This window comes from Sinocyclocheilus rhinocerous, unplaced genomic scaffold (genome assembly GCF_001515625.1).
Source record: "Sinocyclocheilus rhinocerous isolate Xijiao unplaced genomic scaffold, SAMN03320098_v1.1 scaffold1591, whole genome shotgun sequence".
In the NCBI taxonomy this organism is placed as follows: Eukaryota; Metazoa; Chordata; class Actinopteri; order Cypriniformes; family Cyprinidae; genus Sinocyclocheilus; species Sinocyclocheilus rhinocerous.
In genome coordinates this window covers 379,865-394,444 of record NW_015652264.1, presented here as the reverse complement: position 1 = coordinate 394,444, position 14,580 = coordinate 379,865, and the positions used below count along the sequence as shown (strand labels likewise).

At 35.8% G+C, this 14,580-nt stretch overlaps 2 protein-coding genes across 3 annotated transcripts in view; both read right to left on the bottom strand.

Moving 5' to 3' along the window:
* LOC107714223 (ETS-related transcription factor Elf-2-like) overlaps positions 1-5,520 on the bottom strand; it is a 25,041-nt gene extending 19,521 nt beyond the window's left edge. The window contains exon 1 of the mRNA XM_016520018.1: positions 5,188-5,520. The gene's annotated coding sequence lies outside the window, so the exon portion shown is untranslated. The remainder of the gene's footprint in view (positions 1-5,187) is intronic.
* A 2,952-nt stretch (positions 5,521-8,472) lies between these two features.
* Positions 8,473-14,580, bottom strand: part of LOC107714221 (protein MGARP-like) — a 13,614-nt gene continuing 7,506 nt past the window's right edge. For both annotated transcript variants that reach the window (XM_016520016.1, XM_016520017.1), the window contains 2 exons: positions 12,820-13,098; positions 8,473-9,246 (listed from right to left, as the gene is read on the bottom strand). In XM_016520016.1, the coding sequence (XP_016375502.1) occupies positions 9,053-9,246; positions 12,820-13,098 (473 nt within the window). In that variant the 3' untranslated portion in view covers positions 8,473-9,052. The remainder of the gene's footprint in view (positions 9,247-12,819; positions 13,099-14,580) is intronic.

Genomic DNA, 14,580 nt, shown 5'->3' with positions numbered 1-14,580 from the left:
GGGCGTCTTTTTTTTTTTTTAATTATTCAATTTGAACTTTTTGTTCTGAAATTGTTTAATAATTTAAAAACACCTTCAGAGTTGTGAACTGTATATTTAAATAAAACTTTTAAGAAGTCATCCATCCATCCATTCAATTATCCAATATGTCCTTATTAGGGTCATGGGGAGCTGGATCCTAACCCAAAAACTGGCTCAACTCACCCCGCTCTCCCCATATATATATATATATATATATGAAAAAAAACATATACAACTTTTTTCATGGAACACATAAGGAGATATTTTAAAGAATGTTTATGCTGCTCTTAAGCATAAAATACAAGCATACAGTGACAAAGGCTTTTCAAGCTTTATAAAAGTATGACTTGTGCACTATATTCAAAGTCTTCTAAAGGCTTTTGTGAGGAACACACTGTAATTGTTTTATTTCAACATCACGTTCATAATGAAAATTTTCATTAAATAAATTATTTTGCTGTTACATTACATAAATCAACCATTTAATAAACAATGTAAAATATGCAGATTACTAATATCGCATACTGCAAGTTGTTATTCTGTAACAATTTATTGATATAACATCTCAACATCTGTGTTTTTGGAGCTTGAAAACCATTGTCTGGAGCAATGCAGTATGAACTAGAGACCTGCGTGGGATTTTTCAGTCCCACTCCCGCAAGATTCTGTCCCGCACCCGCAGAAAAATATCTTATCTGGTCCCGCTCCCGCCCGCGACATTCATGTTTTGTCCCGCTCCCGCCCGCAAAAGCCCGCATAAAAGTAATCTATATAGATTTTTTTCAGTACATTAGAAGAAATTTACATGAAATGGTTCTGTAACATCTCCTAAGAGAAACACACACACGCAACAGATGCCAAAATCCAGCCTCCACCCAACAGCCCTCCAGATGCAACAAATTATTCCTCAGTGAGAATCTACTGGCCTGAGCTTTCGGTCAAAACACGTCACCTACCTGACAAAAAGCCACTTCTGTTTTTACTAGATTCAGTTTCTGTAGCCGCCTATTTCTATTTTGCGGGAGTCCCACGAATCATTTTATTCTCCCGCATCCCGCACACACACACACACGAGTCTCTTCCCGCCCATCAAGAGTTGTCCTGCGCCGCACCCTGATACGTTGGGTCCCACGGGTCTCTAGTATGAACATTCCGCCCAAAATCTCTTTTCACCTGTTCCACATGTAAATCATACAGCTCAATAATGGCACAAGGGTGAGCAAATTAGAGGTCGACCGATTGATCGGTTTTGCCGATTAATTGGCACCGATAGCCGATTGCCGGAACTATCTGCAAAAATCCATGCCGATAGTTTTTCCGGGTTGCGTCCGTTGCTGGAGCGGCTGAGAAGGTCCGCTGTCATTAGACAGTATGAGAGCGACCTCTAAGAGGGGGAAATCACTGACACCATCCTGCCGCGCCACAGAGCGCCATTCACAACTTTTCATTAAATTACATTATATTTGTCCCAAATCTATGTTAATGTACATATTCACCCTATAGCGAAACATTTGTCTTTCTGTGGCTGTAATGAAGTCTGTATGTTTATAATATAGATCACACTTTCTCTTTCTGTTTGCTGTTTTATTAAACACTGAACTTCAAACTCTATGTCACTTTGTTCATTCGTTCACCCGTTTGGTGATTAAATAAACTGTTTTAGGCTGCCGCTTGAATTGTGCTTTTGCCCGGTGTGTGACTAACATACTTTGATTAGATAATCAAGTGTTCTAAAATAGAAGCAAATAAAGTGTGAGAGTATACATACAATCTTCATATGTATGTCATTTCAATGCTATGGCATTTGTGTAGATATTTGAAGATGGCCATCTTTAAGCATGACTGTTGAAAGGAAATGGTAACACTTTACAATAAGACTCCATTTGTAACATTAACAAAGGCTGATAAAAGTTGTAGTATTGTTCCTTGTTAGAGTGTTATTTCAACATTTACTAATACATTTTTAAATTCTAAAGTTGCTTCTGTTAACATTAGACAAAGAACAGTGAACTAACTTGAATGATCAATATATAATTAATGTTAATATTTTTTATTTATTTACAAAGTATGGTTCAGTACCGTTTTTTAATAGTAAAGCACTATTTTAGTTTTCGTTTAGTATCAATTTTAAAAACTATCAGTCGATTAATCGGTAACGGACAGTGTGGTCCTACCTATCAGTTTTACTAAAGGTGGTTGGTTTTTTTACATAATGAGTCAGTCACACAAAACTGCAGATGGCAAACAGGGGAAACTGTGCATGAGTCAGTGGGGGTCAAATATTTGAGCCAAACACAGACCAAATGTTGACTGACCTTGTATAAAATTGGTTCACAAAGCAGACAAATTGTCCTGCATTCAAACACAGCTATTTAAAGACTAAAAATTAAAATGGCAGGTTTTATGGTCAGCCTCCCACAGTCCACCACAGCAGTGCACAGAATTTAAAGTAAGAAATTATAAAAAAAAAAATCAAAAGTAAAGTATTTAATCAGATTTAATAAAACTAAATTATCACTAGAAAGTTATCTGGAAAGTCCAACTTCTCGTGAGTCATTACTGTGACAAAACGTAAACCATCAAGAAAAAACATGCCAAAAAACTCACAAAAGATTAACTGAATAACACAAAAAGGATTTTTAAGTCACTAGATATCCCTTGGAGTACAGTTAAATCAATAATTAAGAAATAGAACATGGATGGCACAGCTGTAAAACTATCTGAGTCCGTGCCGATATAAACTGCATGGGAGCAAAGGCTTTACATTTATTAATTCCGGTTCCAAAGAGCACTGAACCACACCTCACTTATTGATCTCGGAGCATCTGGAAAAGCAAGGAAAACCAGTTTGATCCAGTTATAATTTTTAAGTCAACATGAAATCCAAATGTTTACCCTATTTACTTTCTTGTTACAAAATCTTGATGTTTTCAGAGCATGTGAGAAAGTCAATTTTAGTTATTATTCATGAGTTTATTATTCAAGTTGCTTCCATGACAACATAATTTGTAATCTGATATGCCTATTTACATTTAAACATCATCCTATGATAAAGTCCAAGTCAGTTTAGTGGAACTGAGGACTGCAGAAAAAAAACAGCATAATTCAATGAAAGCACAAAGAGAAACTCACCTGGGTATTCAATCTGAAACCCTGCAACGTCTGCATACAGGACATAATCCATCGCACAGAAATGTGCTTTTTTACGCTTCACCCTCATATGAATTAATCTCTCCAGCCTTTGACCTGTCCATGCATGCTCATTTGTCTCAATAACCCTTCTTTTTGCTGCTTTAAGAATATTTATCATCATATTGTGATATGGAAACAGACATGTAGAAGATGTAATTCCGAATGGAGAGAAGAAATCTATTCAAGGTCCTGCACCTTTCACAGACCTTATCGGTTGAAATCAGCAACTGCTGATTAGGTAGATCAAAGTCCACTATTGTTGACTTCAGCACTTCCCTCCACTCTCAGCAGCCTAAATCAGGGGTTTTCAATCTTTTAAATACCACTAATTTGACCATCCTTGTGTGAGCGACATCCATCCAAAGACATCTATATTCATCTTCGTATAAAGATTAAATTTATATTGTGAACATTTTATGCTAAAAATGTGTCTAAAACATTATTTGGAAAATATTTAGTTTTTATTAAGTTACCTTGTTACTTTTTTTCCCCTATTCATCATAGTACTGTATTTATTTGTTTATTTACTCATTTATTTTAAACTAATTTTTATTTAGCATTTACTCATTTATTTTAATCTCATTTTTATTATTTACTTAATCTAATCTATTTTATCTAATGTTTATTAATTTATTTTAATCGAATTTTTAATTTAATCTTATTTTTTTCTATTCATCACAGTACTGTATTTATGTATTTATTTACTAATTTCTTTTAACCTAATTTTTATTATTTACTTAATCTAATCTATTTTAATCTATTGTTCATACATTTATTGTAATCGAATTGTTGATTATTTTAATCTTACTTTTTATTGATTACAGTACTGTATTTATTTATTCATTTACTAATTTCTTTTAACCTAATTTTTATTATTTACTCATTATTATGAGTATTATTTACTCATTTATTTATTTTCATCTATTTTTAATCTAATGTTTATCCATTCATTTTAATCTAATTTGATTGTTTTAATCTTATTTTTCTATTCATCACAGTACTATATTTAATATATCTATTTATTATTTTTCTGTAAACATTTCTATAGACCCTCAGCACTTATTTGCGACCCCTTGGGGGTCCCTGAACCCCAGTTTAAAAACCCCTGGTCTAAATGTAGCTAAAGATCAGTGGCCTAGCCCTAGATAGACTAACAGCATGCCTTGCCAAGGGAATTGATCAAACCCTATGAAAAAAGTCTGTGGCATGATTTCAACACAAAAGTAAAGCCTTGCATATGAGATCTTACCAGAGGCATGCACTTCACTGTAACACTGTTCACTGCTACATGCCAACAAATACAATCCTGACATTTACCATGAGAGTGCGTGTAAAAATCACTGTTTACACCAGTGACTACAACAAAGCCCTGATCCTGCTGTACTCTTTCCAAATAAGTGGGCGTTACAATATAAACACTGAAGGAAATACCACACACCAATGTTATCTCGGTTCCTTAAAAGGGAAACCATCATTTTAAGTATCCCTGTGCTCTTTAAAGGGGGGGAAAAACTGCTTTCCTCTGGCATAAACCTTGTGAACAGTGATGCATCACTGACATTATTGCAACACCAAACAAGCGATACATTTCAACGCTAAATTATGATAGTCACATATGCTAGTTTGATTTTAAACACTTTACTTCCATAAAGACTCGATCTTAATACAAAACAAGGAGATACGAACAGTGAATTGTAAATGCTTATAGTTGTCAACTCTTTGCCAGCATTTAGCTTAGCCAGCCAGCAAATACGGCACAGATGAGCTCACAACACAACAAATATAGACACTTCTAAACAGATAAACGATAAAACATGTGACTACATGTTGGAGTTACTCTATACTGTAAATCGAAACTAAAAAGCACCGTAAAGTGCCCCATTATCTTCGTTACACAGAGCTAAGCTAATATAATCGCATAGTCCCTGCTAATGCTTCTTCGTGGTATGGAATACATAAAAGTGGATTTCTTACCTTGAAAAGCTGATTTTCCAAATGAAACCCACACTCTGTGCTTGTTTGGTTTACACAAACTTAAGAAACGCTGAGAGCTGTGGTGGGTAAGAGTCCGTCAGACTGTGGCCGTTAGCGGCTAAGCGCTAACACACCTGATCATTACATACACACATATATACGGGTTTAAAGCGACACACTGAACTACACTGACTGATGGGCCGCTAACACAAGACCCCTAGTCCAAGTCAACTCAGTCCCTTACAATGCTCGAGCAGAGAGGACATGGAGGGGATGTGTTTGCAGACAGTAGATCCAGGTCAGAGTCATGATGTAGTAAGAATGACAACGAACGAACGAACGAGAGAGAGAGAGAGAGCTGCACAGTGCACACCCTCAGAAACCAGCTATTTCCTTGATCTTATATATATATATATATATATAATCTTAAGTTTTATTCAGTTCTTAGCACCTTATTTTAATATTTTTTATTGCTATTTGTTATTGTTATGTGGTATATTTATTTTCCTTGTCATTACTTGTCGTTTTGGCGATATCGTATCATGCCAATAAAGTACTTTTAAATTGAAATCGAAAAGTCAGAGATAGTTAAGCTACAAAACGAAAAGTGGACATTCTTGTCACATTCTTGTGGGGTAAATATAAACCATTTAAAAAGTAAAAACAAAAACATATATATATATATGTATATATATATATATACACACGCACACACACACACACACATTGTGCAACAGCGACACCAGCAGGTAAAGTTACAGCAGGAGTCCGCGTCTTTCTCGCCTCCCCTGAGCCCATTGAGTTTTAACAGACCCCCTAAAGCGTGCTGGGAGTTTGGTGGGGGGTAATTGAGATGAATGGGGGGAAATCACGTGAGAGAGAGAAGGCAATACCTCCATCGCGATATGACTGGATCTGACTGGTTATGTTTGGCTGTGATTGGTTCATGCGATAAATACCGCCTCTTGTGTTCATGCGCGTTCCACTTTCGTGAATTAGTCTGAAATAAATGAACAATATGGCATTTGAACCGAATAATTAAAAAATAGTTAAAAGTTAACTATTAAAAATAGTAGCTGAACATACGTTCACAAATAAAATATATTATTTAAATTGTTACTGCGTTGAGTTATTATTTTGGAATAAATGTAAATGCTTAAAAACACTAACTTGATGAGATTCATGGCATTAATAAACAGAATATTGATTACATTGTTAATGTAAATATATATATATATATATATATATATATATAAATGTTACCAGGATTGATGCCATACATATCTGGTAACAATTGTGTAAGCATATTAATATTCATGTTCTCGTTTTATTGCACAAATAATGCCTTGGTAATTTTATGTTTTTCTTGTATAATGACAAAAAAAAAACATACTTGTAGCGCCACCTGCTGTTTGACTTCTGATATAATTAAATACATACATTGATACATAATTTCTATTGTAACAAACAATATTATTGTCTATTTGTCAAACACAAATTCTTTTATGTGGAAATATATATAGGTTAATGATAAAATTTTGATTCTAACAGGAAATTTATAAGATAAAATGATGTCTGAAAAACAATTTTACAGTGGATTTTTATAGTCAGTAAAACGAATGTAGCCTATATGTGAAATAACATAACAGGTTTATTGTTTCACTAATATCCATAATAACAATGATATGGTTTTGAATTATGTTTTCAATAGCGACTTTTCGACAGTTTAATGATTGTATGATCAGATGTCTGTATTTGCTTTCGATAACTCCAAATATTGAACTATGTGATCATTAGCACTTTAGGCCTACAGTGAATGCCCTGTACAGTGAATGACTGAAAGAGTGATAGAGTATATTCATCCTGCTCCAACACACAAACCATGTAGTTTTCAAAGTAGCCTGAAGGACTTGATTTGCTGGATCAGGTGCGTTTAATTAGGGTTCAATCTAAACTCTACAGGGCTCCGGCCCTCCAGGAACTGAGTTTGACAAGCACAAGCAGAACGCCATTAAAAGTGGGTGAAACTCTCTCATGCTCAAAGTTAGTCTTCTCTCCACTACACTTCACATCGGATTGGACAAATGGAGACCTCCACTCATCACAGCATCTGAAACACCCATACTGGACCGGGATGCTGCTTTATATCTCCTGCAGCAGTGGCCATCTACGGAAGACTGGATGGTCTCTGTGTTCATCTTCATGTGGGATTGCTGTCCTGGATGGTGGTGTCCCACCACACCATATCTGACTGTATTATGTTGAATATCAAAGGTTTTGTGTTATGTTAATGCACTGAAAAAAATGTTTCATTCATCCAATTAAAAAAATTTAGGGTAATGATTCACATCTATATTTTTTAACTTGAGCCAATGAAAAATAAATAACTTGCCCTTTTTTTAAATGGATGAATGAAACATTTTTTTCAGTGCATTAACATAACACAAAACCTTTGATATTCAACATAATACAGTGTCGCTAATTTCAGGAGACACAAAATATACACAAAACTGCCTTAAGTATAGCTAAATCTCACAAATATTGTTTTTCAGATTACAGTTTTTTAAAAATTGCTTAGAATTTCTGAAAATATGGTTCCTCTTCTCTAAACTCATACATACAAAACCACAAACATGCGAAACATTACACATCGCTTACAAAAGTACGTTTTTGAAGTTTTAATTCTTATAAAAATTGTGTTTTTGCAGAGTACTCAAACATCAAATGATTAGCCATATACACACCAAATTACACACGGATATGACAAATGTAAAACACTATTATCTTGTATCTTTTGTTTGTTCATTGTGCAGTGGAGCACACAGGAGTCTATCAGCACTCACACGTACATGTAAAAACTACACTGTATATGTACAATTGATGAACTTTACAGTTATTAAACTGAACTGAATCAACACTGAACTGACTTAAGCAGTATAATGACACTATTGACTTGTTAGAGCTGTAAGCTGTAAAACTGTAAATGACAAAACTAAGATCATAGTAATTCACTAAATGTGAGATTTTGTGTCATCTATGGTCATTTAAGGTAGAGGGGTCAACTTACCCCATCTTACCTTACAATTTTGAGGTGGAAACACAAAGTAAATCAGAGTTTTTTTTCATGCCTATAACAGCAGTACTGTATGTATTACGTTACAGATTTCACTCGCTTTCAGTGTCTTCACTTCAGGCTTGTGCCATGGTCATTGTAATATTTCCACTTTCAGCAGCTGTGGAAAAAAGAAGCAAACATGACTGAATGTCTAAAACTAATGTCCAATTAAAAATAAATGAACTCTACTTCAGAAATATGTGTGCAGTCTGGATTTCTACATCACAATACTTGTTTGGGTAACAACACAACTGGTTTAGCTTCCTCCACAGCATCCTGCATCGTTTCCACAACAAAAACTTCTTCTGTAGCCTCTGTTGTGCCTATAGCCTGTAATGCATCCTCCAGGTCTGCTGATGGTGCTGTGATATCTGCATGTCCTGTTTCTGTAGCTTCAGTTGGCTCATGACATAATGCTTTATCTTCTTCCATTTTCTGACCTACTGCCTTGGCTGATTCTGACATTGCCTCTGCAGCTCCAGAGATGGTGTCATCTTCTGACAGCATCACCACACGGCTTACTGACTCTTCCAATTCCAAAATGTTCTCCATCTCTGTAACAGAGGCCTCCTCTGATGAAGCAGAGCTTCCAACATAAACTTCAGCCACATTAGGGCTGTCTGCCTCATGGTCATCTGCCACAATAGTAGTTTCTTCTACTGCATGAACTGTTGAAGGCAGTTCTTCCAGTTCTCCTCCTTCTGGTTTCAGATGTGATCCACCTGTTACAGCCTCCTCAACCACAGCTTCCTAAGGAACTTCTGCTTGGACCTCTGCTTTAACATCAACAACCTCCAGCCCATTGAGGGTTTCCACAGAATTGTTCTCCTCAGCCAACCTCACTGTGGCCACCAGGTGCTGATCCCCGACTGAAGCAGCTGCAATCTCCACTGTAGATCCAGCCAGGATTTTTACAGTGCTCAGTAGGTCAGACATTGAGATAACTGCAACCAGATTAGTTTATTACAAAAACATATAGGTAAAAAATATGCCATAAATAGAGCCACAAAATCAATGGACTTTACATTAGCATTTTCTGTTATTTGTTATTTATTTTATTTTTCTCTGATGATGAGGGAAATTCTACAGAATCAAACCATTAAAAATGTATTATTATTATTATTAATAATAATAATAATAATAAATAATTACTTGAAATAAAATAAACATTAACTGAAATAAAATAAAATATTTTTAAAATAATAGTAATTTCAGATAGTTGCCAAGGCAACATTTCTCTTGTCTAGTTTAAGTGTAAGTGCTAAAACACCTACAACTAAATAAACTAAAAATAAAAGATTTAAAACTATATATACATAAAAAAATTAAAATTACAAAAACACACAAAATTACTAAAACTTTAACTTAAAAAAATAAAATCTAATACAGGTAATAACAAAAACAATAATAGTATATCAATGATACTAAAATAGCACTACATTTATGGATTTAGCAGATGCCTTTGGATTTAAAGGAGATTCTCAATATCATGTCCTTGACATATGTTTGCAATATATGGCTATATATCTACAATACCCATTGTATGATATTATTAATTATTTTTTCAAACTCAGACTCATTGGCCTTGGCTCCTTTTCTGTGAAGAACATATATCAGAACAAATTTTATATTACACACACACACATTTATATAACATACAGGATGATCGGGTCCACTGGACTCGGGGCTAATAAAAGTGTGGAATTTGTAGGTCCTGTGTACCTTCCCTCTGTCCTCCTCCTGTCTGGGCCTGCTATTAGTGTGTGTGTGTGCGTGTGTGTGTGTGTGTGTGTGTGAGTGAGAGAGAGAGAGAGAGAGAGAGAGAGAGAGAGAGAGAGAGTCTGAGAGTGTGAGTGTGAGTGTGAGTTTTGTGTTTCTGCCCCTGCTTTTCCCGCACAAGTTTGCAGTACTTTAATTCATAAATGTGGTCTAACAAAGGTAAAAGGCAAATATTAACCATATATGCTGTTTATATTGCTTGTAATTGGGATGAAGTAAACATCCGTTGAGTATTTTAACATACATTTTTGATTGTGTTGAATTAAAAACCCAAAAATGCAGCGGGTCCACCAGACCCATGAACACTGTCGGAATAACAAAAATATGAACACCACACAAGGGTTAAAGCTAGATTTGAAGGTGGTGCCATTGGGAAATCTCCTTAAGCCACCATAAGTGGCATAAACCTCTACGATTAGTGATGAAACAATCAACACACATTAGAAAGATTTACTCAGATTAACACTAAGAGATGCTTAGTCATTACGTAAATGGACTTTAAGAGCGGATTATCAAAACTAAGCAAAGCATCATACACAATACGGTGCTATTCTACAAGTGTACACAATATACAGAAATACTAAATATAAAGTAAATACACTTTGACAATTTGCTTATATTTCATTTACAGTTCATGACGTAAAGGAATCAAAAATTGCTATAGCACTGAATTCAGACTCAAAAATAATCATATTTTAAAAACTTTCGTTAAGGAATACAAATATTTTGTCAGTTTTGAAAACGGCAATCAACTTCAGTTCTTAGTTGGTTGAGCCTAAATTCAAAAACAGCATCAAGATTAAGAGCAAATGTCTCCAGTGCCATGACATGTAAGTGACACTGGCATTATGTTTCCATGATAGTTCAAATTTTAAGAGATATTTAAAATAATAATAAAAAAAAAAGTAAAAGGCACAGTGGATTTCCTCCATCTCAATAACTGAGAGAGGACATTCACAGGTAGAAAAACAATGGCAAATCATAAAAAAAGTGATCTCCCTTGAAGGAAGAGTTGCTTATTAGGCCACAGTGATTTTGAATGCATGTGCAGAAAGGCACCTCCAAAACGTAAGACACATTTTATTGTAGGTATCAGGATTGGGCAAAATTCAGAATCGAAAACTTGGCCACCAAGTCAATCAAGTGTTCTTCTACCCTATAAGAAGAATTATATATAAATGAAGTATTCATGTCTGTCCACTTTGTTTTTAACCAAATGCGCAACGCTTCCGTCCTTTATCATATTATTTTAATTTATTTTATGAATATTCATTTATTTTACTGTTAATTGCAATTTGTTATTCTTCAAGTTATTTACCTAAAGCGGCTAAAGATGGTTAGGTGACATTTCAAACAGCTCTATATTTGTTTCTCTGTCTGTCTATAAGGCTGAAATTAAACTTTGTCAAGTTCTACACAACAAGGTTGTCAAGCCATCATTTAAAGTTTGTCTTGATTAACTTTCTTTTTCTAGTTAAAATTACAGTTATTGCACTTACATAAATTCCTTTGACTTTCAGTTCATTTTAATTCTAGTTCCTTAAATTAAAGGGATACTCCACCCCAAAATGAAAATTTTGTCATTAATCACTTACCCCCATGTCGTTCCAAACCCCTAAAAGCTTTGTTCGTCTTCGAACACAATTTAAGATATTTTGGATGAAAACCAGGAGGCTTGTGACTGTCCGGTTGACTGCCAAGTAAATTACACTGTCAAGGTCCAGAAAAGTATGAAAGACATCGTCAGAATAGTCCATCTGCCATCAGTGGTTCAACCGTAACGTTATGAAGCGACGAGAATACTTTTTGTACACGAAGAAAACAAAAATAACGACTTTATTTAACAATTCGTCTCCTCTGTGTCTCTCCGCATCACCGTAGCCCCATTTTGGAGAATAACCACTGAACGCAAGCAGCGTATGCTCTTCTGTGTCAGCCGCGACACAAGGATACATTTTCTACATGTATTTAAGCTTTGATTTGAACGAAAACAGCGCATCCGTGCAGCGCGGCTGACACAGAATAGCGTACGCTGTTTGCGTTCAGTGGATATTCTCCAAAATGGGGCTACGGTGATGCGGAGAGTGGAGTAAGTGATTAATGACAACATTTTCATTTTGGGGTGGAGTATCCCTTTAAAAATCACAATTCTGCATGCTGTTTACTATCTCAGTTCAAATTAAATTCAATACCATTGAAATAGGAACGGACCTGGAATGTAAAAAGCATTCAGTTCTGAAGAACGCACAAACCTACTTATCCATAAAATATTAGCATGTTGACAGTAAAAGTCATCGTCAATATGAAGCTATTTAAGAAAAATGTCTCCATGCACACGTATGAGACACAATATGTTATACTGCAGGGACACAGTATTACAGCAGGCATATCCACTGGATGTGAAGGAGGAGATGTTACAAAATCATATGCGATTTACATTAGATATTCAAGCATCAAAACACAGACTGGGATAATAAAACCACCGTTTGGAATTGAAAAGCGTTGCCACTGATTTTTGGACTTCCTCAACCTCTCCTCCTCCTCAACTGTGGGATTAGCACCCTGTGGAGTTCAGAAGGGACACTTCTTTTTGTGAAGAGGACACAGTCAATCAGTTAAAAGGAGCACAAAAATGGGAGTCTCTAAAAGTTAATGCAGCATTCCAAGGTGGGTTGGGAAGAATCACATATCTAGACTGCTGGGGATTCAGACTGCTTCCTCAGCAGAAGACGCCTCACCGGTTGTCTCAGTACTGGGAGAAGCAGCCTCAGCAGCAACATCCTCAACAACAGGTGCAGTAGGTTCCTCAGCATCAGCTGCTACTGCCTCTACAATGGTAGTTGCTGCCCCAACATCCAGTGTAGCATCCACAGGTTCTGGGGTCTGTTCAGCCTTTGCATTAACCACCTCAATGACGGGTTGTGCTGCTGTGGCCTCAACAACTGTGGCAAGTTCAGATGCTGTGGTTTCCACAACCGCAGCTGCTTCTGCTACTGAGGCCACCTCGGCCACTGCTCCTAAATGGAATACAGTGAGCAGGACTTCAAGAAAAGGCAACATGATCCAAAGAAAATCCAAGATCAAGTGTGATTAAAAAGTTAAAGCAGACTTAGGAAATGTGTTGTTATACTAAATGAAGAGGGTTAGCATCAAGTGTTGCTAAACCCATCTGTCATCAATAGAACAACATTAGAGAGATTGATGAAAACAGGACGATGCGCACATAGATAGCGGAAACCATTCAGTAAGATTAGACTTCAAAGAGTCCAAGCTCTTAGAGTTAGCATTAGAAACTTTTTCGGGAACTCAAAGAGAACCATACTTGCCCAATGCCTCAGAATTAGATTGTAAAGAACCTGCATGGATGCTCAAGATAATGCAGACCCATCACCAAGCAAACATCAAAAGCAGTGAAGAAAAAAAAAATCAGTAAAAACAATAATATTTTGAAATATTATTATAATGTAAAATGACTGTTTTAATGTATCTTAAAATGTAATTAATTCCTTTGATGGCATCATTACTCCAGACTTCAGTGTCACATTATCCTTCAGAATTCATTCTAATATTCTGATTTGCTGCTCAAGAAACATTGCTTATTACTATCAGTGTTGAAAACAGTTGTGCTGCTTAATATTTTTGTTCACCATGGGGTGAAAGTTCAAAAAGTACAGCATTTATTTGAAATATTTTTTAGCATTAAAAATGTCTTTCCTGTCACTTTTGATCAATTTAACTTAAAACGTAAAGAAAGGAAAAAATCGTATGGTAGTGTAAGTTTATAGCATGTGAAAGTCACTCTGATGATAATATGAAAGCACTTTTACCTAGTTCAAAGTTCCATGGCTGTCATCAATCTTTGAATTGCCACAACTTAAAGGAACACTCCAGTATTTTTGAAAATAGGCTCATTTTCCAACTCCCCTAGAGTTAAACAGTTGAGTTTTACCGTTTTCGAATCCATTCAGACGATCTCCGGGTCTGGCGGTAGCACTTTTAGCTGTAGCTTAACATAGATCATTGAATCTGATTAGACCGTTAGCATCTCGCTCAAAAATGACCAAAGAGTTTCTATATTTTTCCTATTTAAAACTTGACTCTTCTGTAGTTACATCGTGTACTAAGACCGACGGAAAATGAAAAGTTGCGATTTTCTAGGCCGATATGGCTAGGAACTATACTCTCATTCCGGCGTAATAATCAAGGAACTTTGCTGCCGTACCATGGGTGCAGCAGGCGCACTGATATTACACAGCACCTGAAAATAGGCTTAACTTCCGTCAACATAACCAACATGACCACCTGCTTGCACAGGGAGCGTGCTGGGGACTATTTTCAGGCGCCTATTTTCCTAGCCATATCGGCCTTTTCATTTTCCGTCGGTCTTAGTACACGATGTAACTACAGAAGAGCCAAGTTTTAAGTAGGAAAAATATCGAAACTCTTAGGTCATTTTTGAGCGGGATGCTAACGGTCTAATCAGATTCAATAATCTATGC